The sequence below is a fragment of the Echinops telfairi genome, unplaced genomic scaffold (genome assembly GCF_000313985.2).
Source record: "Echinops telfairi isolate 266 unplaced genomic scaffold, ASM31398v2 ScPeMD7_17;HRSCAF=63, whole genome shotgun sequence".
In the NCBI taxonomy this organism is placed as follows: domain Eukaryota; kingdom Metazoa; phylum Chordata; class Mammalia; order Afrosoricida; family Tenrecidae; genus Echinops; species Echinops telfairi.
In genome coordinates this window covers 6,385,803-6,412,857 of record NW_022103914.1, presented here as the reverse complement: position 1 = coordinate 6,412,857, position 27,055 = coordinate 6,385,803, and the positions used below count along the sequence as shown (strand labels likewise).

Below are 27,055 nucleotides of genomic sequence, written 5' to 3'. Positions count from 1 at the left end.
TTAGAATAAAACATTTAAAAAATAATTTGCTTGGAAATTGTGACGGATCTGTAGGTTAATTTCAGTCAGTCACTGCCACAGAGTTGATGCCAACTCAGCAACCCTGTAGGTTTCCAAGACTGTTACACTTCATGGGAGTATTTTAAGTCTCATCTTTATCCCAAGGAACAGCTGGTCATTTTGATCTGCTGCCCTTGCACTTTGCCACCCAACGTGTAACCACTACGCCACGCCATCGGGGCTCCAATTTAGAGATTAGATCAATTTAGAGACTATTTAAAATGTATCTTTTAATTGGTATATGAACATGCAATTACTGGCGAATTATTAGGTCTTTTGAGTTTTCTTCTGAGCAGTGTTTTTTGATACCAAAACCAAACCTACTGCCATCTAGTTGATTCTGACTCATCGAAACCCTATAGACATAGTAGAATTGCACCATTGGGTTTCTGAGAAAACCTCATATCTCTCTCTCTCTCTCTCTCTCTGTTTCTCTCGGATGTTAACTGTTCTAGACCTGAAGGAGTGACTAAGTGCAGTAGTCTAAGGAGTTCCACCAGTCTATTTGACCAGTAAACTTAAGTTTTATGATTTTGAGTTTTGTTCCACATTTTCTCCCATTCTGTTTAGGACCTTCTAATGTGATATCTTTAGAGAAACTGGTAGTGATCACTGGGCACCCTCTAGCTCTTCTAGGCTTGGGATCAGAGAGACTGGTGTTTGTATGGGTCTGTTAGTTCACTGTCTGCATCTTCCATTTTCTTCGCTCTTTGTTCTTCTACACAGGGAAAGGCCAATAATTGCACCTTACATGGTCACTTGGGAACTGTTAAGATTTCAGCCACTTCTCAGTAAAGTGATTTATTCCTTCAAATTACTTTTATGATTTTGTTCTTTGTATATACTATACCATGAATGGCATTGTTTTACTTAATCCTCTTCTATGCCAGAAAGGAGTACTTAATCCTCTTCTATGCCATAAAGGAGAGCTCTGTTTCTTAAGTTTTGGGTCATGTCATTTTTTAATAGTAAACATTAATTTTTTAGTCCTTGTTATCTGAGTAAAGTTTTGGGTGCCTCAAACAATTTCCTTCACCTTCTAACCGTAAGGTAATGTGTTTGAACACACTGAACAGTTTTTCAGAAGAAGGACCTGGTGATCTACTCCTTTAATAATTGCAGCCAAGAAACTACAGAGCAGTTCTAGTCTGTAGCACACAGGTCATTGTGAGTTGGAATTCACTAAATGGCAAAAGATTTATTTTGTGTTTTTGGGTATCTTAGATAGTGTTCCTTATCATACAGACTGACACCTCCAAAAGGGGCAATCTGAACATGACAGGGAAAAATACGCATTTGCTGGTTTAGAGATTCAAGCATAATAATATAGCAAAAGAATTTAAGAATCAAAATTAGGAAATTCTCAACTTGAAAAGACTGGTGATTATAGGAGTTTACATAGGTGTCTGTAGTAATCCAGCAATCTACAAATTCCCTTAAAATCACAGATGCCTGTACATATTACCCAGTAATGATTTTGTACATTCAAAGTCAAGCACTGCTGATTGCAAATTCTTCAGCTCAAATACAAAATTTCTTCTTTGAATAAGGAAGACCGAAGGAGAATCAATTAGAGTGCTAGAGAAGAATATTGAAAGTACCAGGGACGGCTAAAAAGGATAAACTCATTTGTCTTTGAAGAAGGGTCACCAGTATGCTCCTTAGAGGCAAGACGTCATCTTACATACTTTGGACATATTGTCAGGAGAGACCAGTCCCTGAAGAACGACATCATGTTAGGTAAACTGGAGGGGCAGTGAAAAAGACGAAGGCCTTCTACAAGATGGATTGACATAGTAGCTTCAACAATAGACTTAGGCATAGGAACAAGTTGGGGATAGTGCAGGACCATGCATTGTTTTGTCCTTTTTTGCATAGGGTCACTGTGGGTCAAGATCAATTTGATGACACCAAACAATATATATGAACTAGATAGGAAGCAACGATTGTTGGGCATATAATTGTCATTATATAGTTATCAACAAATCGTCAGTAGATACTATAAAAATAGTCCTTTCTGTGTGGTTATAGACATGTGTGGGTCCTGTGTTTTTTTAATGGAGAAGATTTATTTCTAAGTACATGATAGTTCCAGTCATTTCCTATTGCCTTTCACTTAGGTTACTTCACTCTTTTATGCTGCTCGCTTGCCTAATGACTATAGATAGTAATTTGAATTAATGATCCTTAAATTGTTGTTGTTAATATTGGCATTAGTGAACCAGTGGTGGACTGTGACTTACAATGTAATATGGATTATCCACGTTTGACATCCAGTCACAATATGCACAGCTACCACTAGAATCTTGTGTATTGTTAGAATAATGAACAAGTTTCAGCACAATTTTAGGTAAGACTGTCTAGAAAGAAATTGTGACAGTGAGCCATAAAAAAACCCAATAGATCACAATGATTTGATCTGCAACCAATCGTGGAGATGACACAGGACTAGGCAGCAGTTTGTTCTTTTGTGCCTGGGATCACCTTGAGTTGAAGACTGGCCAAAGTGCAGCTAACATTATTATACCTCCAGTAGATAGCATGGATACCTGGGCCCTACAAATAGGTACACACTCAGCTGCTGTTAGCCAAGTAGTTGGAGGTTATAATTTACCCACTGACATCATGAAAGAAAAGTCTAGTGGGATACTTTTAAAACTCAGCCGTCGACAAACCTATGGAACACAGGTATGCTCTGATACACATGCTGCTCTGGCTGCTACTGAGTAACAATGCTTTGTATTCAGAGGGTACTCAATAATTTGAAAGATACCCAATGACAATGAGTCAATTGTGACTCACAGCAACTCTATGGAACAGAGTAGAAACGACCTGTGGGTTTTCAAGGCTTATAAGCTCTTCACGAGAGTAGAAAGCCTCATCTTTCTTCCACTAAGATATCATAGGTGGATAATATTGCTGCTGAATTTTGAAATGCCTTGTAGCTTTATCATACTTAAAGATTCAAGAATGTTAAATAATGCTTTAAATATGAAACTTGGTGTTTTCATTAATTATTGAAATTCTCAGTTGTGTCTTTGAAAGCTACTACTGAAATGTGTTGCTTAGATGAGTGTTAGAGAGGCCTGTTGGTGTGGTGGATTACATGTTGGGCTGCTAATCACAAGGTTATCAGTTCAAAACAAGCAGCTGCTGCCCAGAAGAAAGGAGGTAGAGTCTCAGAAACCCTACGGGGCAGTTCTATCCAGTCTGATAGGATCTATATGAGTCAGAATTGACTTGATGGCAGTGAATTTGTTTGTTTTTAACCTGGGTATTTGAAAAGAATAGTTAGAAATCACTTAAATATTTGTCCTTCAACACTGGAGGCACAGTTCGGGAATTGTGCCCAATCTGACCACATGGGGTGAAATGCTAAGGGTGTGCAACAGCAGCAAGGGGAGCAAAGCAGTGAAGTCCCTGGCGGTTACTAAAAACAGACTTGGGGGCCAACATGTGGCACCCCATCAAACTGGGCTGGAAAACACTCCTAAAGGTCAACAAACAGACCTTGAACTATTTATAGGCTTTTCCTTTTTTTTTTTTGGGTGGGGTTTTTGTTTGTTTTATCTTTTGTTATTTGCTTTTGCTCTGTTTTGTGTTTTGTTTTTGTACTTATTGTTGTCTCTACATGTCTGTGTAGATAAGATAGGTGAGATAAACAAACCGGAGGAGAAAAGGGGACCCGTGGACCAGGGGAGGGGGCCAGGGGAGAAGAGGAGGTAGGGTAAAGGAAGTGGGTGTTAACAAACCCAGGGACAAGGGAACAACAAGTGATCTAAAATTGGTGGTGAGGAGGGTGTAGGAGGCCTGGTAGGACTTGATCAAGGGCAATGTAACCGAGAGGAATTACTGAAACCAGAATGAAGGCCAAACATGATAGTGGGACAAGAGGAAAAGTAAAAGGAAATAGAGGAAAGAACTAGGAGGCAAAAGACATTTATAGAGGTCTAAATACAGGCATGTACATATGTAAATATATAGTAACGATAGAGAAATAGATTGATGTACATATATTTATATGTTAAGTATTAAGGTAGCAGACAGACATTGGGCCTTTGCTCAAGTACTCCCTCAACGCAAGAACACTTTGTTCTAATAACCTGAATCCCCAAAATGATCACTGAAGACAAAATGGGTGCATAAGCAAATGGGATGAAGGAAGCTGATGGTGCCCAGCTATCAAAAGATGTAGCATCTGTGGTCTTAAAGACTTGATGATACATAAGCGGCCATCTAGCTGAGAAGCAACAAAATGCCCATGGAAAAAGCACACCAGCCTATGTGATCATGAGGTATCAGTGGGATCAGGTATCAGCCATCAAAGACCCAGAACAAAAAAATTATATCAATGTGAATGAGGGGGAGTGCGGAGTGGAGACCCAAAGCCCATCGGTAGACAATTGGACATTTCCTTACAAAATGGTCACAAGGAAGAGAAGAGCCAGTGAGGATGCAGTATAGCACCAATGAAACATACAACTTACTTCTAGTTCTTTAATGCTTCCCCTCCCCACCTCAACTATCTACCCCAATTCTATCTTACAAATCCAGCTAGGCCAGAGCATGTACATGGGTACAGATAAGAGCTGGAAATAGGAAATCCAGGGCAGATAAGCCCCCCAGGACCAGCAATGAGATTAGCAATACCAGGAGGGGGAGGGGAAGGTGGGGGGAGAAAGGGGGCACCGATCACAATGATCTACATATAACTCCCTCCCAGGGGGACGGACAACAGAAAAGTGGGTGAAGGGAGACATTGGTCAGTGTAAGACATGAAAAAATAATAATTTATAAATTATCATGGGTTCATGGGGGAGGGAGGGGGGAAATGAGGAGCCAATACCAAAGGCTCAAGTAGAAAGACAATGTTTTGAAAATGATGGCAACAAATGTACAATTGTGCTTGACACAATGGTTGTATATTTGGATTGTGATAGGAGCCCCCAATAAAATTATTTTTTTTAATTGCCCTTTTTATGTCTGTACCTTTGGCTGGAATGACAACCCATTCGTAATATTTTTACTGTTTATTTATTAGTGAAGTTAACTATTATAGGGTTTTGTTTATGCTTTTTAACTGTTTTCATTATTTTGTGGATTTACTATAAGGAATAGATATACATTTGTTTGACAGACCAGAGCTGGTTATCAAGGTTGAGGTTTTATACTGCAGTGCTATTTTTAAGCTGCTGCCTTTCATTCATAAATTTTGAGTATATATTGTTTTTTTTTAAATGTGAATTATGTGAAGGTTACAATCAAATCATCAGTTTTACATTCAACAACTTGTCTAGCCTCTGAATGTCTTGCCTAAGGATTGCATATACTTTTTTAAATGGTAGTTTATAAAATTGTACTGACTGTATTGATTCCATTGCAGTGAGTTTGGTGTTTTTGCTTTGTTTTATTTTGGTGATGCAAGTGGATTGTAACCTAATTAAAAGTTGATAGTTCAAATGCACCCAGTGACTCAACAGCAGTGTTTTCAGGCCGGAAGGCGGAGCGGGTTAGGGTTTGTTGTTTTGTTTGAGTCTATACAAAATTAAGTTATTTTAGTTTCATCAGAAATGTTTAGTAAGAAAAATTACTATATTATATTTTCTGTAAGAATCTCATATGATAATTCCTGGATTCCATTGTATAAATAGCAATATAAAACTTTTTAGTTCTGTTTTCCCAAAGAAATCAGGTGGGGTAATATTACTTTAATGATTTGAATGTATTGAACTTGTTTCTTGGGCAGTAAGCTTGTTTTATTTTTGATCTGATATGAATAAAATCATCTCTACCAATAAATCATGTAAATACATTGACTTCACAATTAACAGATATGATGCTGAACAACTTGTTTCATTTTAAGTATTTTTAATTTTCTTTGTTTTGAAGCTTCTCAGCCTGTTGATAACCATGTTAGCCCGTCTTCATATTTGAGCCAAACACCAGCATCACCATCCAGATACTCTCCAGTTTCAAAATCAATGCTTGGAGATGATGAAATCACAAGGTAAGAAACTACACATTCATCTTTCTTACATAAAGTTAACTCTGTTAGTTGTAGTTCCAATTAACCATGTAAGGGAGCCACAGTTTTCTTAGTAAAACTTTTTTTTGGTAAATGATGACTTTAAAGTTGATTTCCCTCACCCCACCCCCATATTGAGAAGGCTGTAGTGTATAAACTTGAAGGGGCTTTAAAAAGTTTGTGGGAAATCCTCATTTTTCAATTCCATTTTCATGAACTTTCTGAAGTATCTTTGTATTTCACATACCAACTATGTTACTGCTCATCCTTAGAAACTAGATTAATTTTAAAACTTTATTAGTAATATACTTAAGGAATATCCTATAAACTATTGTAGCAATTATTTTGTTAATTCTCAATTCAACAAGGGGTATTTTCTTTATTTGGTCTATACTTTTGATATCCTGATAACTAAAACTTACTTCCATCTAACATTAGTTACTACACTGAATTTTAGAGTAACTATCTTTTTGTCCCAACAAAATCTAATAAGTTTAGAGAAATACCTGAAAAGGTATTTTAAAGCTTTTTAAAACTATTATTCAGTATAGTAATATTACATTTATAGTTTGTAGTGGTAATTGTCAGCAAGTTGAAACCCTTTGAAACTACCAGCCACTCCATGTGAGAAAGACAGGAGTTTGTACTGTGGTAAAGAGTTATAGACGCTCATGATGGCAGTGAGTTTGGTTTTTTATTATTGTTATTCTTATTTTGGAAACTTAACTATTCTCCGTGTCTGACTCCAGACTCTTGGCAGAATATTTGTCTTTGTCCTCTTCAAGAGTAAATGCTGTTAGAAACTTAGTGGGTACTTGGTAATTGTGTTGGAATGAGAATGAAAATTACAGTACTACAAAGGGAAGTGTTCTTGATCTATTTGCAGTATGAATGTTAGGTTATTTGTCTTTAGGTAGTGCTCTCAGACTTTTTTGTTGTTGTTACAGAAATAAAGAGAAAAACTGTTCATGGATTTTTTTCTCTACGCTCTTTTCATAGTTTGCCACTTAAAATACATGGTTTTCTTTTCTGCCTGTTGTCTGTCACACAAATACTTTTACTATGTGTTTAACTTTTCTGTGAGGCAGTATTTCACTTAACCAGAATATATCCCCTAATTTGCTATCTTTGTTAGCATATCATAGTTTAATTTCCCCTTAGTCAACTTTTTTGCTTCTTGTTATCATTTCAGCTGCACATATTCTGAAATCATTGTGCCACATCTTTTAAATTAATATAACTTTAACATGAAAGAAGTGGTTATCTTTAATATGATATTAAATACCTAATTTTTCCAGAAAAGATTTGATTTTTGCGGGGAATTCTATTAAGGTTATAATGTATAAAGTCCTGTCCTTGTCTTGTATATTATTTTCTTAACTATAATTTACTAAATATTTGTGTAAATACATACACATATACTCCTGCTTCTTTTATATTGACTATCTTAATTTTGACATTTTGCAAGTCCCACAATAAAAACTATCTATTTAAGCTAACTTAAAGCCCCACATATTTTAAGTGAAAGAATGCCTTGATTCTTCCTATTATCTCTCACCCCATTCTTGGATGCAAAAAAACCTTTTTAAAGTAAAAAAAGGCTACACATCAGTTCTTATGTCCATTAAACCTATAGGCATGATCGTATGTCTCCTCTAATCAGGGCCTTCCTATATCCTAGCCAGTCCTACGGGCTGGGGCCTGCCCCACCATCTTAGCAGAGTTGCAGCTTGGCTTTAGCCTTTCATCTGTATGCATTTAGTGCTTACCTATATCTTTAATTTAATATAAGAATTTTAAAATAATGGAATTTTTCCATGAACTTTTTGAAGTCGTGTTTTATTTTCCTAAGTAGGCATTTATTATTTTAATTTTCACATTCTTGTTTTCCTTTTTATTTTGGTTTCTTGTTCTTTAATATAAGCTAATAATAACTAGTTTTAGGGTTGTTTTTCTTGTTACTTCGACGTCTAATTTTTAGGTTTACAAAGAATCTCTCTAGCTTTTAAAAATGTTGGTAATATAAGGGATAGGTTTATCCCTTGATAAACATTGAACAGTTAAACCTTTATCAGTTGGTCCCCCTCTGATGCACTCTAGACCTGTTCTCATTTTCAGCATTATCTATATTTTTGTTTTGTTTTTGTTTGTTCATATTAGGGTGTATCTCAGAGGTGTCATATCATTGGAAGTTACCTTTTTGAAGTTGTGGTATCTGTTATTTGGTATATGAAACCTAGGATTGATGAACCCACAGGGACAGCAAATAGAATAAGGTTTTCAAGGACGGGAAAAGGGATACAATGTCAAGGAGTCTAAGAAGGAAAAGAATTTGGAAACAGATTGTGTAGCAGTTATACAATACTGCTTGACATGATTGAACTATAGAATGACATGATTGAACTATAGAATGATATATGTATTAACTCCCAATTAATAATGAATTTTTGAAAAATAAGAGTTATCAATAAAAAATTACCACTGATACAGTACATCAAGTTCAATTAAAATTTAAGATTTTTAATATATTTTTTAACGTTTAGGGAACCAAGAAAAGTTGTTCTTCATCGTGGCTCAACAGGCCTTGGTTTCAACATTGTAGGAGGTGAGGCTGGAGAAGGGATATTTATCTCCTTTATACTGGCTGGAGGACCTGCCGATCTCAGCGGAGAGCTCAGAAAGGGAGATCGCATTATATCGGTATGGTGCAGGAATCAACATAGTACTACTTTAAAACTTAATTATAAATCACAGATCTGTTTTATGTAGATTTTCTTTTAATGTTTTAGTAATGTGCTCTACAGGAACATGCATTCTCTCTTGACTGCAAGGTTCTGTATACGTCTACTAACTCATGCTTGTTATAACATTTCTATATTACCAACTTGATTTATCTAATACTGAGACATTTTTTAAGCTGTCCAAATATAATGATAGGTTTAGCATTGAAATTATACTATCAGGTATCCTTAAAATTGTCATTCCTTCCTGGTGAGGTAATATTTTTATCATTGTGTAATAGACCTCTTTAATCATAATTGTGGTTTTTGGCTTGAATCTCTGTCACTTGATATTAATGTAGCTGTGTTAACTTTAGGAGCTCTGGTGGCACAGTGGTTAAGTGCTCAGTTGTTAATTGAAAGGTCAGCTGTTTGAAACCACCAGCCGCTCCATAGAAGACATGCATGGCAGTCTTAGAAATTGCAGCCTCGGAAAACGCTTGGGGGCAGATACACTCTATCCTTATAGCATCACTGTAAGTCAGAATCAACTCAAAAGCTGTGGGGTTTTGTGGATATATTCACTCCTCCACGGCCCCCTTGATAGTTACCCCAAACATATTTTTTTTTACTTTCCATTGTGCTTGCATGTGGTTATTTATTACAATTTTAGACAAACTGCTAACTAATATTTCTATTACTCTCCCCAATAGTACAATACAAAGGTCTTGGGAAGCCTTGATTCTATCACGCTGTTTTCAATATTATATTTATTTTATTTTTATGCCATATAATTTAGTCATTTAAAATTTTTTCTCTTTGATAATTAAGCCATATGGTCTGCAGTGTCTTTATTGACCATTGTTTGTATCTCACTTCTTTCTTGGTGTTTCTTAGTGGGTAACAGCATTTTGGATCAACAAGTTATTGTTTAAGACTTGTTATTTAGTATTTCTAGCTCTATGTACCACAAACTAGTCGAATTTTCCTTAGTGATTGTAAAAAGCAAAGTCTCAAATATCCAAATTATCCTTAATGAGAGCCTTGCTTTACTAATTCTTTCATCAATAATTTTGCCGGAAAATATCTGTTTTTTCATTTGTGCATAAATTTAGTTCAATTTAGCATTTTAGGTTGAGAGCTGTTGTCTCTGACTACTTTGAAGATACTGTTTTATGCTTTCTGCTTTCATTCTTACTGTTCTTTGTATACAATTTTTTTTCTCTGTGGTTTGCTTTTAAGAATTCTTTGTGGTATACTCCAGTGACACTAAAATACACCTCTCGTTAGCCTTTTATTATTCTGATTGAGGTTCAGTATGATCCTAAATCAGAGGAGTTGTGTGTTTTCTTCATTCTAGAAACTTCTTAGTTATTGACGTGTCACATTTTTCTGTTCCCTTGTTATATTAATTCTGGCCCGTGAAAGGACTTTCTACATTCTTTCCTCCATGTCTCTTCATATTTTTTAGTGCTGTCTCCTTGCACTGTATTTCTTCAGATCTGCTTATTGCTCATAGATTTATGCATCTCTATCCAATCAGCTCCTTAAGCCAAAACTAAGATTTTAATTTCAGTGGATGATGTTTGGTTCCTTTTTTTTTTTTGGTCTGCTTTGGTATTTTCAGTGAAGGTTTGATTACTTTGTTTTCAGATTTTCCTTTTAGATCTTTATTTTAACAGGTTTTATTTTTTTCTATGAAATACTTCTATTTTCTAAAGTTTGTAGGTGTCTAATGCATGCTGTTTCATAATGACTCATGATGACTTTTCTCATATTCTAAATTTTGCATTACGAGCTTATTTTCAGTAGTACTTCATTTTTGGACATCCAGTGCTATCTGAATTTTGGGGTGGGGGGAATAAAGGATGTTTCTACATAAATGTTTTACATTAGATATAGTAAGCTCCCAACATTATAATTTTATCACCCTTTTTCCAATAGGGGAAAACACTAAAGTTTAAGGATAAATTTATCCATAGTAACTAATAATAGCTAATAAATAGTAAAGTCGGGATTCCTCCTGGCCACTGTATTGTGCTATACTGCTTTTTGTTTGTTTTTTAATTAAAACAGGTTAGCTAATATTTTCTGAAACTTTATTTTTGAGATCTAGAAATACTATATTCTAGATCAACATTCTTATATGTTATTGTTAACTCTTTGGAATCATTTCTTTTGAATCAAAGAGGCTTTTCCAACTACAAATATAAAATAAGGAAAGCAGAATATTCCTAGTTGAATTAAATAAAGATATTATGTGTGTGTCTGGAAGATAATATGAAAATAATATTAGATATATAAATTGTAGTTTTTACAAATTTCCCGATTAGTCCTCATCATTTCATCATCCCCATACATACTTAGACACATCAACATATTTCTTCCAACCTACTGTTTTGAGAATATACTTCACATATGGACTATAGCCAGAGCAGAAAGAGGGGCAACTGATTATTTACAAAATAAGTAATATCCATTTTTGTTTTCATTTTTCTGGGACCACAGTGTTGCCAGTTGGTGTTTGAATGAAAATAACGCCTGATTACTTGAGTCTTCAAATATGTAACAAGGTTTTTAGTGCTAGAATTTTATAAAGGACAATTATTAATATGCAGAATAAGTAAGTGAAAGCTATATTTACATAATTACAGGGGGTTCATCTGTTCTGGATTCCCTGTGTTTCCAGTTCCTATCTGTACCAGTGTACATATACTGGTCTAGCCAGATTTGTAAGGTAAAATTGGGATCATGATAGTGGGGAGAAGGAAGTATTAAAGAACTAGAGGAAGTTGTATGTTTCATCATTGCTACACTGTACCCTGACTGGCTCGTCTCCTTCCCATGACCCTTCTGTAAGGGGATGTCCAGTTGCCTACAGATGGGCTTTAGGTCCCCACTCTGCACTCCCCCTCATTCGCAATGATACGGTTTTTTGCTCTTTGATACCTGATCCCATCGACACCTCATGGTCACACAGGCTGGTGTGCTTCCTCCATGTGAGTTTTGTTGCTTCTCAGCTAAATGGCCACTTGTTTACCTTCAAACCTTTAAGACTCCAGACGCTATATCTTTTGATAGCCGGGCACCATCAGCTTTCTTCACCACATTTGTTTATGCACCCGCTTTGTCTTCCTCTCGGTTACATTGCCCTTGATCAAGCCCTACCAGGCCTCCTACACCCTCCTCACCACCCATTTTGGAGCAGTTGTTGTTCCCTTGTCCCTGGGTTTGTCAACATCCACTTCCTTTGCCCCGCCTACCTCTCTCCCATGTCCCCCCAGAGGGCCCTAACAGTTCTATTGTATTAACTGATATATCTTTTTAAAAGTTAAAAACTTAAATGTAAGTGCTCTAAAAATTGTCTTATGTTGGAAAGTGAATAAATAACCCCTTAATATACCTTAGGTTACAGCATGTGCTAGATATATTGGCTACTTTGTAGAAGTTCTTAAAATATGAGCTATTTTATTACTTCCAAGTAACTCCTTGTTAAACCAAACAAATGGAAGTTTTAGTTTGAGGCAGGAAGAAAGTAAATTGGAATTGAGATGAATAGTAGAGGTGATGAGCTTGTATAAATAGGTGAAAGGTTGCTATAAACCTAATTCATATTTCACTCATTGTTTGAATTCTTAGTACAGTGAATTGTATAAATTGTTGTTTTTTTTTTCAAGTTATCAGGTTACTTGCTCAAGAGATTGATAGACAACCATCTGGAAAATTAGTTAGAAATGCTTTGATTTTGTTCACTTGACATTAAGCACGGTGTTTGTAATAAATAAAGTTGCTTTGAATTATATTGATCTTTCATTGTGCTATACATTTGTAGTGAATCACAAGAAATTATTTTACTTATAAGTAATTACAATTGTTTAAAAATGCCTATTTAAAGAACAAGCTATTATGATTGTTGGTCATTGTGATTAAATTCTCAAATTAAGTTTTGGTTTGATTTACAGGTAAACAGTGTTGATCTCAGAGCTGCCAGCCATGAGCAGGCAGCAGCTGCATTGAAAAATGCTGGTCAGGCTGTCACAATTGTTGCACAGTATCGACCTGAAGGTAATAAACTCTTGCTATGTATGTTTATTTTAGATGTAGAGTTTAAGTTTTCATCTTAACAATGTCTCATTTTCTAAGTTTACCTTTTTTGTTTGGGTTTGGCTTTATTAATCTAATATTTGTCTAGCCTGAGCCAAATTTACTATCCATGTATTTAAATATGATAATTAGGTTATAAGAATTGATATCAGCCAACTACACTAAGCATTCTACCATTATTTGGATTAATTTTCAGGTTGTAATCCAATGTATGCCTTTCCATAGTTTATTACTCTATAATGATAAAGCCGTATGCAAATATAGTAATGGTCTTAAAGAAATTTGAGTCATCTGAACTTTTTACAGCTTTTGAATTAGGTTATATTTTATCAAAGTCTAAGACATTGTTTCTAACAATAAAATAACATTTTGTTATTTAAGATAAGTAGAAGAATGCAAATTTTCCTTGTAATTGTTTGTAGGTAGTGAAGTAGCATGGATATGACCTTGCTGAATCCCTAAGGGAAGTAAGTGGTAATGGAAAAATTGAGATTGCCATTTTAAACATACTGAAGACTCCAGTGTACACCAGCATAACCACTTTCCAGTAAACCTCAGTGGGATTTTAAAACCTTGAACACCCAAAAGAATACATAGCCTACTAGTTAAGGTTGATAAACAACATGATGAAAAAAGAATGATGTTACTTCATGAGCTAAATGATAATTTAGCAACTGTTATATTTTTAGTTCTTTTCATGGAGTGGAATTTATTTTTGTAGCAAAACATACAGGGTTTTTAGCTAATCAAAGTGGCAAAAAAGATAGTACTTGTTATTCCATAGTATGTGCCTAGGTTCCATTGCCTTGTAAACCTCAGTCTTTTGGGACTCAGTAACCTCAATGGGGGTAAATTCCAAACAAATTGTTCACATTAACCAAACAAGTAAGGCTTAACATATAATAGCAAATGACAATCTATTAATTGGGGTGGGGGGAGGCGGGAATACTGCCTATTGGAACCATGCATGCTTTTTTATCTTTTGGCCAACATAAAGGTATACTATATAGGAAACGAAGTTCGACTGAGTTTGTTTAGTATGAAAGCCTTTCATATGTTGATAAAGAATGTAGACTTTTAGGTATGATTAAGGGTAATCACCCTCCCCGGAATGCACACAATAGTAAAGTAACAAGGAAAACCAAACATACGTTTACACCCTACTTATACTACTCATACTTCATATTAAGCAAAATTAAGATGATAGAGTCAATACTTAGACAACAAAACACAGTCAAAGGTTGCTCAAATAACTGAGTTCTAGCAAAAGATACATGGAAAGAAGGGAAGAAAAAGCTACAGAATGTTTAGAATGCTCAATTTTAACAAAAAACAAAATATAACAATACTAAAGGTGAGGGGCACCTATAGACACAAAACCATTGTGAGGTTTTTTGGTTTTGGGGTTTTTTTTTGTCAAGCTTCATGGAAATTGGGGTAAGCAGGCTAGAGCGACAGCCCTCCTTGATGTTGTTTGGATTAGAAAAGCAGAGAACTCCTGTGTGGGTAAAGCAGTGTATCTCTATAGCATCACATAATGTGACAACCTTCTGTTTATAAGCTTGTAAAGATAACCTGTTTTTCCCTTCCTTTGCACACACCTGAGCCTACAAATACCCGGTTTAGCAAAATTCAACTTATTCAGTGGAAAACAATTTAAAAGTTAACCAGGTTAGTATTAATACAGAAGTGTTAATAGGAAGACATGTGAATATGCTGCAAAGTTTGGCAAGGTAGAGATTAGTCATGCATACATTCCAATCTATAGTGATCTTTTATGTGCCGAGTAGAACTATCTACTACTTCATCAGATCGTCAGGCCTGTTTACAAGCCCATCTGATAGGCTTGAACTGCCAATCTTTCAGCCAGTAGTTAAACACTTAAATATTTCACTTACTCAGTGTGCCCCCTACGCACACGCGCATGAGCACACCTGTGCCCAGACAAACACTCACATGAAACCATTGGCTAAAATAAAATGAAACGTTGGCCTTAATATTTTTAATAATTTAAGCATTTCACTTCTTTGAAGAAGACCAAAAGGTATAAATGGTGAAAACTATAGGGGGAAAAGTAGTGCAAGAAGAAGAAATTAATTTGAGCCAGCAGAACCCAGGAAAGAACAAAGGAGAGATCAGTATCTGAGCCTAAATTGTGAGAATCTAGTGTGTGTGCGGAAGGCAAGGGATGGCAATGGGAGCCTAAGATTCATTTGTGGAGCTGTACACATAGGAAATAAGCCTCCAGAGAACTCCCCCTATTCTAAAATTATGGGAAGGGACGAAAGTGGTCACCAGAGTGCTTGGGAGAGTATAGAAGATCAAAGTCATAGATCTGACCTGAACAGTTAAAACTTTGTCAGTAGATTCCCCCGTATGATGCAGGCTGGACCTGATCTGGTTTCCAAAATTTTCTGTATTTTGGGTTTGTATTTTCTTCGGGTTTTTTTGTGCGTTCTAGTAGAGTGTATCTCACAGGTGTTATGTCAGTGTAGGTCACCCTCTTGAAGCTGTGTTACATGCTTTCCCATTTTTCTGTATGTGAACCTGTAGGGACAGCAAGTTGAATAAGGGGTGCAGGAGGAGCAGAGTACAGTGGTGGTGGTAGGGTATTAGGGAGACAATGTCAAGGAGTCCATGTGAAAAAAGAATGGTTAGAAACTGATTGTGATAGGAATTGTACAATTCTATATGATGTGTTTGAAATATGGAATGATATGTTTTATGTATTAAAACCCAACTAATTAAATTTTGAGGGAATAGGTTTTTATCAAGATCATATAATAAATTCTCTTATTATTAATTAAATAATATCCAATAAAAAAACCACAACTAATATCTGAGATTGGAAAACAAAGGTGAACAGACACTGCAGAAAACTCAGTGGAGGGCTAGAGGACATATCAGGAAACAAGCTGAATGAAACAGACATAAAGAGAAAGGAAAGCTGTCTGATCAAGATGAATTCATAACTACCTTTGATTCAATTGTGAAAGCTGGAAATAAAGAAGGATCAGGAGTTGCAAAAGAAGGCTGTAGAAATAAGATGATAAAGCAACTAGAGATGTCATGGTAGAATTTTGCAGCTTATACTTTTAAATTCCTTTTTTCAACAACATTTACTACAGCTGTGCACATGGCCTGCATAGGAATCGAACCAATGACATCTGTAGATAGCTTAGTATCATCAGTCAGAACAAGGCAGGGACCAACAAGGCAGGGACTATCTCAAGAACAGATTTGGCATTTGAACACTAATGATAGAAAACCAGATGAATTGTGGGATGACATCAAGGTTATCAGACATGAAGAAAGCAAAAGGTCATTAAGAAGATACAAAGGAAAGAAATACAGGCTAAATACAGAGTATATATGGTATGTTTGGGGTACATATTTGCAGAACTTACCTGCCCTTTTTGCTGTGTTGCTACTTACCTTTTGTTTATTAGACAGTGGCACAATACAGCTTCCTTTATTACTTTGATATCATTTATGTATTTTTAACAGGTATACTTTTGTTATACTTTTGTTGTATGGCACTTTAAGAAAACATTCTAGATATATCATCAATATGTAACTACTATGAGGATCAGGGATATTAATTGAAGATAAGAATCAGATAGTTTTTCTTAGTGAACTGGCCGTTTTAAGAACTACACAAGGTATCTCCTGACACTGATAATCATTTTCTTGCAGTTAGTGTCTTTACTAGAGATGAATCCCTTGGGATTCTCAGCTTCATTGGTAATCTGACATATACACATACAGAGTAAAGAGGTAAGCTTTTAGTAGGAGTAAGTTTTTATCTTTCAGAATCTATAGGTTACCTTATTAATCTTCTATAAAGTTCTAATACAGCTTTTCCAAATTGTGAACTTTTTAAATTTCAATTTTTAGTTATAAGAAAAATAACTTTGGAAGACATTTAAAAGCACTAGGTCTGTTAATTCTCATCAGATTAAATTCTTCCTGTTTGAATAAGAGTAAAAACTGTATGCCAAGGCAATACTAAAAGTGTTACGTTGTTAGTTTTTCAAATTAGTATAATGTATAAGCCAGTTACTGTTATCCAAGTTACATTTTAGACGAGGAAACCACAGCAAAAAGAGGTTAAATAACCTGCCAGTTACACAGTTTATTAGTACATAAATGGGGATTTCTTCACCTTTGAACTCTCTCTCGAGAGCTAGCTCACTTCTTGGAAAGCCCAAACTTTAGATATCCTATCCTGTTGTTCCTCAGTGGCACTCTCATGGTACTGTGGATTAGGTATGAATCTGCTAACTGCACGATTACCATTTCAAACCACCAGCTTCTCCTCAAGAGGAAGATGAGGCTGTGTATGCCTGTGAATATTTACAGTCTCAGGTTGCTTTGAGTTGGAATCAAACCTATGTTGTAGATGTACCTAATCTCCAGATTCTATTTCGATTATGATTTTCGTTGCTACTCAAAAGGATGAGAGGTGGAGACTGAATAGAGTGGTTTAGACAGTTGTATTTCTTGGCAAGCATTTGCCATGGTGATTTTTAGTTTCCACTTAAGTTTTTTAGCCTCCTGCTTTTATGCTAATTAACATTTGTAGTCTACTTTTATACCTTTAACTTTCAACTCTTTAGTGCTAATTAAAAGCAACCAGCCTGTCTTCTCTAAACTAGTCATAATATCCATCGTTTAAGAGTTATCACGCTCTGGTTTTGAAATATTTCTTTGTTTAGGTACTGTCAGATTGGTTCCACCTCAAAGCAACCCTCAGTTCAGCAGAAGGAAACACCGCCCAGTCTTGCACCTCCTCGCAATTGTTCCTATGCTTGAGCCCATTGTTGGCAGCCACTGTGTCAGTCCGTCTTGTCGAGGGCCTTGCTGTCTGTTGCTACCCCTCTACTTTGACAAGCATTTTGTCCTTTCTAGAGACTGGTCTCTCCTGATGACTTATCTAAAGCATGCCTTTCAGTGTCTCACCATTCTTGCTTCCAAGCAGCATTCTGGCTCTACTTACTCCCAGACAGATTTCTTGTTCTTTTGACGGTCCATGATACTTTCAGTATTCTTCACCAGCACCGTAATTCAAATGCATTGACTCTTCTTCCATCTTCCTTATTCAGTGTCCAACTTTCACTTGTATATGAAGCCATCGAAAATACCATGGGTTGGATCAGGGACACCTTAGCTCTTAAAATAGCATCCTTGCTTTTCAACACTTCAAAAGAGGTTTTGTGTGGCATTGAGTATAAATTAGTTTTCTTCTTCATAGTAGGCATTGTATATTTAAAGGACATTAGGAGAGTCCAGTTTCTCCGCAAGTCTCTTACTTGCTATTCACTCAAAAACCAAACCAAACTCACTGCCGTCTAAATGACTCTAACTCATAATAACGCTATAACCTAAGGTAGAACCACCTCTGTGACTTTCTGAGACTGAATTCTTTTGGGATTAGAAGGCCACATTTTTCTTCTGTTCAATACTAGTTTAAGGGAAACAATAAAGGTTAGAAGTTGAAAGGGGAAATATTTCCCCTCACAGAAGGGTCAAGGAAGAAACCACCCAGTCAGGGTGCATTATTGCACCAATGAAACCCATACATCTTTCCTCTAGTTCTTTAATGCTTACACACAAGTTCTTTAATGCTTACACACACACACACAGAGTCATGAACCCAATTCTACCTTACAAATCTGACTAGACCAGAGCATGTACATGGGTACAGATAAGAGCTCGCAACACAGGGAGTTCAGGACAGATAAACCCCTAGGACCAATAATGAGAGTAGTGATACCAGGAGGGGAAGGGAAGAAAGGAGGAACTGATCACAATGATTGACATATAACCCCCTCACAGGGGGACGAACAACAGAAAAGTGGATGATGGGAGAGAGTGGTCTGTGTAAGACATGAGAAAATAATAATTTATAAATTATCAAGGGTTCTTGAGGGAAGGAGGGTGGTGGGGGAGGGGAGGAAATGCTATCAAGGTCTCAAGTAGAAAGAAAATACAGCTAAGAAACAACAAAGCCCACATGGAAGAAGCACACTAGCCTACCCAGACGCAAACGCTGAAGACAAAGTGGGTGCATAGGCAAAGCGGTGAAGAAAACTGACGGTGCCCGGCTGTCAAAATATATAGAATCTGGGGTCCTATAGGCTGGAAGATAAACAAGGGGCCATCTAACTGAGAAACAACCAAGTCCACATGGAAGAAGCACACCAGCCTGTGAGATCACAAGGCGTCGAAGGGATCAAAGACCAAAAAAAAAAAAATCATAGCATTGTGAATGATGGGGAGTGCGGGCGGAGTGGGGACCCAAGGCCCATCTGTGGGAAATTGGACATGCCCTTACATCTATACATTTGTTGCCCCATAACCAAGTTTAAGAAAAAATACAAATGTTAGGAATCAGAAAAATATTAGAAGTAAAAATGTTTTAATGTCAAAAATTGTTTCATCAGAGCCAACATATTTTCGTAAAAAGATGTGTGAATCATGAAGAAGCACACCAGACTGTGATCATGAGGTATCAGTGGGATCAGGTATCAGACATCAAAGAACAAAAAAATCTTAATCATAGTGAATGAGGGGGAGTGCGAAATGGGGGCCCAAAGCCCATCTGTAGACAACCAGACATCCCCTTACAGAAGGGTTGCAGGCAGGAGACAAGCCAGTCAGGGTGCAGTGGAGCAACAATGAAATATACAATTTTCCTCTAGTTCTTGAATGCTTCCTCCCCCCATTATCAGGATCTCAATTCTACCTTACATATCCGGCTGGACCGGAGGATGTACACTGGCACAGATAGGAACTGGAAATACAGGGAATCCAGGACAGATGAACCCCTCAGGACCAGTGGTGAGAGTGGCAATATCGAGAGGGTGGAGGGAAGGTGAGGGAGAAAGGGGGAACAGATGACAAGGACTATATAAAACCTCCTCCCTGGGGGGGAACAGACAGCGGAGAAGTGGGGGAGGGAGACGTCGGAAGGTGTAAGAGATGACAAAATAATAATAATTTATAAATTATCAAGGGTTCAGGGCGAAGGGGGAGCAGGGAGGGAGGGGGAAAATGAGCTGATACCAAGGGCTCAAGTAGAAAGCAGGTGTTTTGAGAATGATGATGGCAACATATGTACGAATGTGCTTGACACAATTGATGTATGTATGGATTGTGATAAGAGTTGTATGAACCCCTAATAAAATGATTTTTAAAAAATTTTTTAAATGATGAACAGATGTACAAATGTGCTTGACACAATGGATGGGTGTATGGATTGTGATAAGAACTGTAAGAGTCCCCCAATGAAATTATTTTTTTTTGAAGAAAGGGAACATAATGCAGAAAATCAACTACTAAACAATTTACCTCATGAGCAAAGCATTTAACTTTTAGTAGGCAGTTCAGATATTCTTCGAAAGAAATACAGTTTGGCAGAGGCATTTTTGAAATAGTGAATGTAGAAAAATTCCCTTCAAATGATGATTTGTCTAGTATACTTTGGAATGTGATTTTTTTAAGAGAATGATTTTACCAAAAGAAAATGTATATAGGGTGGGTAAAAGGTAATACTTGACAGGCTTATAAGTCTCAATTAATTAAAAGAAGAAATATAAAGGTAGGAATCATAACTGAGTAAATAAAATGAGAGTCTTCAAAGGAAAATAACTTTAAGCAAAGTGTTGAAATATGTTCTGAACATGCTTGCAGACTATGAAAATATGAGTAGCCATGAACAGAAGATGAGAAATTTAAGAAATTTGTAGTAGGGATGAATGGAATTTTCTAATATCTAAATATTTAATATCTGGAATTTAAGTGTCCTATAATAACTTACGTAGTTCTTTCTGGTCTGCTATAATAAATGCCCAAAAGAGTGTACCACTCCATGATAAGCCTAAGCTTAAAGGCATTCAACTCAAGCTCTGTGGTTCAGCAAACCCAATTTCCTAAATTAAGTGACCAGTCACCCTCCTCCAAAAGCCAGCCTCCCACACAAAAGTGCTCGATTTTTCTTGCTCCGCAGGAAGTGTCCACCATTATGTTCCATGCTCTGTCTCCTGGTTCAGCTGCTGCTCCTCTGGTGGTATTTCTATATCCAAGACGTTCAGGACACAGGGATCTCAAATCTAGAGTACATGCTTCACTCCTGGCTCTTGATGGTTATGAGATCCCTCTGTAGGGATCTGTAGTCAATATCAATCCAAATTTACTCATTGCTAAAGGGGATTTGTTTTGTTTCTTGGTCCAGAGCTATAACGCAAGGAAACACTGTCCTGACTAAAAATTACTGTCTGAAACTTCAGGAACTAACTTCACACAGAAATGAATAACAGACATGATTAAGATTGAATCCAGTGAAGAGCTTTTTCAAAAATGAAAATAATTATTGTCTATTTATACAGATAATGACAGCATACTAGAATATGCCAACAAATCAAAACTGTACTCTAATATTTCATAACCAAGTTTTTAAAAATCTTTTTATTGGGGCTCATACAATTCATCACAATACATAGATCGATTGTGTAAAGCACATCTATACATTTGTTGCCCTATAACCAAGTTTAAGAAAAAATACAAATGTTAGGAATCAGAAAACTATTAGAAGTAAAAATGTTTTAATGTCAAAAATTGTTTCACCAGAGCCAACATATTTTCGTAAAAAGATGTGTGAATCATGAAGAAGCACACCAGACTGTGATCATGAGGTATCAGTGGGATCAGGTATCAGACATCAAAGGACAAAAAAATCTTAATCATAGTGAATGAGGGGGAGTGTGAAATGAGGGCCCAAAGCCCATCTGACATCCCCTTACAGAAGGGTTGCAGGCAGGAGACAAGCCAGTCAAGGTGCAGTGTGGCAACAATGAAACATACCATGTTCCTCTAGTTCTTTAATACTTTCTCCACTCACTATCACGATCCCAATCCTACCTTACAAATCCGGCTATGCCAGAGGATGTACACCAGTACAGATCGGAACTGGAAACACAAGGAATCCAGGACAGATTAACTTCTCAGGGCCAGTGGTGAGAGTGGTGATACCGGGAAGTAAGAGGGAAGGTGGGGTACAAAGGGGAAACATCACAAAGATCTACGTATAACCCCCTCCCAGGGGGACGGACAATAGAAAAGTAGGTGAAGGGAGTTGTTGGACAGTGTAAGACATGACAGGATAACAGTAATTTGTAAATTATCATGGATTCATGTGGGAGGTTTGTGGGGAGAAAGGGGAAAAAATGAGCTGATACCAAGGGCTGAAGTAGAAAATGTTTTGAGAATGAGGATGACAACAAATGTGCTGACACAGTGGATGGATGGATGGATTGTGATGAATTGTATGAGCCCACAATAAAATGATCTTTTTTAAATGTGTGAAAAATAGAAAACTATTTTTTCAACATTTTATTATGCTTTTAGGTAAAAGTTTACCTAACAAATGACTTTCCCATTCAACAATTTTTATATAGTTTTATGACATGAATTAAAATGTAGGACATTTTTCAAATAAAAAATAGGGAGCTCTTCTACATCTCAGGCAATTAAGTTCTAGAGCTATCAGGTAGACAGAACAAGCAAGGTTGGTCTGTAGGCAAGTGGGGGTGAGAAATGCTCAAGGAATTGGTGGAAACAGTATCCAGTCTGAAAGGCCTCCCACTGGATAAACCAGGAACAATTTGAGCATTCGATAATGGAGTCAAATTAAATCCATTGAAATAATTATTTAATTATGGACTCATACTAACAGTCACATGAATTCATGAAATTCAGATCAACTCCACAGCAGACACCCAAATAAGTTCTTCTTGCAGACCATTTGCTGCTTGGCATACTACTTACCTCCACCATCCCCAGAGGATGCCAATATCTTTTAATTCCATTGTTCCACAACTTCTCTCACTTCCGTCATATGAAGGAATCTCCTTGAGTAAAAAAGCAGTCAATGACACAGAACATGTACCAAAAAGATTTAGACAGGAACACATCTGGGGGGAAGTGTGGGTGTGCCTCTTTGTGTTAAGCTACATATTGAAATGAATCCTATGCATATAATATACCTGGAAAATATCTAGTAAAATTACTGGAATTTAAAGAAAAAAGTTATTTGAACCTCTAATCTTGCCCACATACAACAACAAAAAAATCCCTTAAAGAAGAAAATCAGATTGTTACCCAAATTTCATCAGCAGTGTTTCATGGAGGACAGTGGGGTCAACATGCCCAAAGAAGAAACTACAAATATAACTGACTCATATATAAAGGCTGCAGTGAAATTTATTGACAATGAATGTAATACTTTGTTCCTAAAATAAACCAGTAGTTCCCTAAGTGGGTGATTTGCTATATGGTGGTTGCTTAGACAATCCTAAACCAAACTCACTGCCTTGGGTGTCAATTCTGACTCATAGCAACCATATAGGACAGGGTAGAACTGCTCCACAAGGACTGCTAAAGCAGGCATCTACACATATTTTTAGCAAAACTCAAGTGGAACGCTTCCAAAATATTGAAGCTTTGCAACAAGTTTATGTAAATGCTGCCCAAGAAAAATATTACAATTTTTAAAAGTTATTTTATTGGGGGCTCTTACAACTCTTATCACAATCCATGCATACATCCTTTTTGTCAAGCACAAAAATAGCAGTTTTTATATGGATGAACTAATATTGAGGAAGGTTGGAAAGAACTAAATGTTAAATTTAAAGCAGCGGAGTCAACTCAGAATATTAGAGTGACTGGTACAGGGGAGGACTTCAAAGGGGTAATCTTGGTAGATTTTCTCAAGGGACACATGGTGGTTTATTAGGGGAAAATGTTTTCAGAAAATTACACTCGTGAAAAAAAGGCTAGGAAAGTTGCACTGGGCCTTTTTCTTTGTCCTTCATGACAGTGCACATCCCCGTGCTTAGACGATAGCAAGGGCTGGAGGACTTCAGTGGAAAACCTTATCCCAACTCACCCTTCAGTCCTGATCTTAACCCTTCAGACTTCTTTTTTTTTCCAAAACTCAACATTTCAGAGGCACATAAATTGTGCCTTGATGATTCCCAAACTGTCATGTTGATGTGGTACAAATCAAAGAGCATGGAATTCTTCAGAGTAGATTTAGAGAGACCTTCAGAAGGCCTTGATGGGGAGATGTTGTTTTCATTTGGTTGATTGTTTGTTTTAAGTTTCTTTGATTTTGTAGATATACTTTCTGATTTGTTTGGATGTGTGTATCTGTTTATATTATTAAAATGAGAAGCATAAACCTTGTTAAATGATGTATATGCATAATGGCCCGAGGAGTGGAAGAGAAAGACAGTAAAGAAATAGAAATTAGACTTCTTTGACTACCCCTATTTTACAAGTTTTACTCTGAAATTTTGTGAGTATTTTACTTAATTGTAAAAGCAACAAAAATTTTAAAGGTGAAAATTAAAAAAAAACAAGAACATAGTTATGTATCCATTTGGCATCATTGCTACTCAGGAAGCAACTGTTCCAAATGCTTCTACCAAACCTCAGTTAGGAAATCACGTTCCAGGTGATGGGATGATGTTATATACAGTGATACCAGTGTATAAAGCCCATCCAAGGAACAAAGGTTGGTTCTTAAGTCGCTCCCTCTACTAAGAGAATCTTAACAAATGCCCAAGGAAACAAACACTTGGTTGACGCTCTCTACTAAAGTCAAGTCTTAATCTCACCTTAATCTTGTCCATTACTATAGTCGGGAACACCGGCCACAAAGGGTTAATAACTCAAGCGTGGAGTCCAGAATTATGTCACATAAGGAATTATGCAGAGAAGGCTGATGTAAATTAACTACAAATCAGTACTTAAGTTTCTTGGTAAATTGCTGCTCACTGAATTTTAGTATCCATTAAACCAGCTTGATGGTGGTGAAAAGAAGACAAAATAATAATCGTGCTTATTTTACCTTAAGCTATGCAAACTCACAGACAGGTTGTTTACTATTACCGTAAGACCAGCTATATGCTAAACTAATGGCACTATCAGTGGTTATGCATTGGGCTTCTAAATGTAAGGTCAATAGTTCAAAAGCACAAGCCAGCTCCGCAGGGGATGAGGCTTTCTACTACTTTGAACATTTTCAGGCTTGGAGACTCAAAATGGCAGTTCAGCCCTGCAGTGTAGGGTCACTATGAGTCAGCATTGACTTGGCAGTAGAAGTGATGCCCCTAGGGGGATGATTGATAATGTTGGCTAACAAAATGACAGTGATGTCTGCAAGGTGAGCTAGAGACATATATATAAACCATAGATGCATGAATTAATTTTGGGCTTGCACTTAGGTTTAGCCCTAATCTAAGAACAATTAGTTCTTATGTCATGGCCCTGCTTGATGCTCACCTTCATGAAGAGATCACTGAAGATATAGGTGCCACAGCAATGTGTGGCGAAGAAATTAGATGGCTCTTGGCTACCAGAAAGAATAACATCTGGAGTCTTACAGGCTTATTTTCAAATAAGCAGCCATCTAAGACAGCAACTAAGTCCACATGGAAAAAGCATACCAGCCTATGTGATCCAAGGCTTATAAATAATATATGTAATCCAAATCTAAAGGAGAGAATGTATCAGACCTTAAATTGTGAACACTTGATTTGCAGAAGGCTATAAATGACAGTGAAAAGGACCCACACAAGGATTATGCTTCGGTGATCCTCCTCTGATCATCGTTAAAGAATGTGGCCAGCCCTGTTATCAGGCAGCATTGTAAAGTCAATTGTGGCAGACATGGTTAAATTAAATGCACTATCTTAGCATTTCCTCTCCCTTATGACTCACTTTGAAGTTGTTTCAGTTTTTTTAAAAAAGTAAAGGGGAAATATTCTTGGATTTAAACCCCTGGTGAATCCTCTCTGACCATGGACAAGGGCTATGAATAGCTTTGCTATCATGCAGAATGCATTAGAAAGTGGATTGTTGCAAATGCAGTTAGGTTAAAATTTAGCATGTTTGTTTTAAGTATTAAAGTATCCATTTAAATTCATTTTTAGTATTTCCTGCTTTTCTACTGAGGTTTATATTTTACTTTGTTGTTATTGTTTCTCTTTAAATGTTTTTCTGTATATGAAATCCACGATAGGTGAATCTATAACGACAGTACTGGTTTTGTGGTTCCTTGGGAGTATGGCAGGAGAGGTTGTGGAAAAATGAGGAATTAATAATAATGAGGACAAGAATGAAGAAAATGTTCTATAGTTGATTGTGGTGATGATTTTACAACTCTTCTTGATGTGATTGAACTCTTGTATGATATGTAAATTGTATGGCAATAACACTAACAAAAATAGAACAGCTTTATAATAAAATCAGATGGAGTTTTTCATAATTGTAAAGCCATCTGTTTAGACTATGAGAGGATGAGTATGCTTACCTTTCACTAACTTATTGTCCAAAATGTAATGATGTAATTTGGTATTTATATAACGATGTGGCTATCCTCCAGTTTTGCATAATGCCATTTTCACATCATGACCTGGCCGTTAGAACATAATCACATCAATAAGTGAGGAGTGGGTATATGTAAAGGGAAAGGGTTGCAGGTTTTTTTTAAGTTATTAAAGTTGTTTTATTAATGAGTTCAGTCTTTTTTTTTTTTGCAAAGAGAATATATGATATACTGAAGAGAAAGTCACATTTTTATCAAAATATTGTAAAGATAAATTTTGTTATTTAAGATTGCTTTTGTTCTTTACTACGGTGGCATTTTGATAATTCATCTACTGTCAAATGAATTTCCATAGGTTTTATTATTGAGTTGCAAGGATGTATTTTTCCTGTATTATTGACTCTACTTGAGTTCTATACTATATTTAGAATGTAAGGTTAACTGATTCCCCCTGGTAAATCAGAGCATTTTGTATAAGTTGACCACAGACCTAATTTTTAATATGAAAATTAGAATAGAATGACAACAGTGCCTACTGAAAAATTGCTGCTTCTATCCAAAGTATGGAAATTCTCTTTTAATTAAATGTAATATACCCTATATACTCAAGTATAAGCCGACCCGAATATCAGCTGAGGCACCTAATTTTTTTTTTTTGGTCTTTTTTTTTAACATTTTATTAGGGGCTCATACAACTGTTATCCCAATCCATACACACATCAATTGTGTAAAGCGCATTTGTACATCGTTTCT

The 27,055-nt window shown here is 36.4% G+C and overlaps 1 protein-coding gene across 14 annotated transcripts in view; it reads left to right on the top strand.

Moving 5' to 3' along the window:
* The window catches only part of DLG1 (discs large MAGUK scaffold protein 1), a 245,648-nt gene that overhangs the window by 168,789 nt on the left and 49,804 nt on the right, over nucleotides 1-27,055 (top strand). For all 14 annotated transcript variants that reach the window (XM_045287595.1, XM_045287590.1, XM_045287588.1 and 11 more), the window contains 3 exons: nucleotides 5,950-6,067; nucleotides 8,629-8,785; nucleotides 12,768-12,870. In XM_045287595.1, coding sequence (XP_045143530.1) covers nucleotides 5,950-6,067; nucleotides 8,629-8,785; nucleotides 12,768-12,870 — 378 coding nt within the window. The remainder of the gene's footprint in view (nucleotides 1-5,949; nucleotides 6,068-8,628; nucleotides 8,786-12,767; nucleotides 12,871-27,055) is intronic.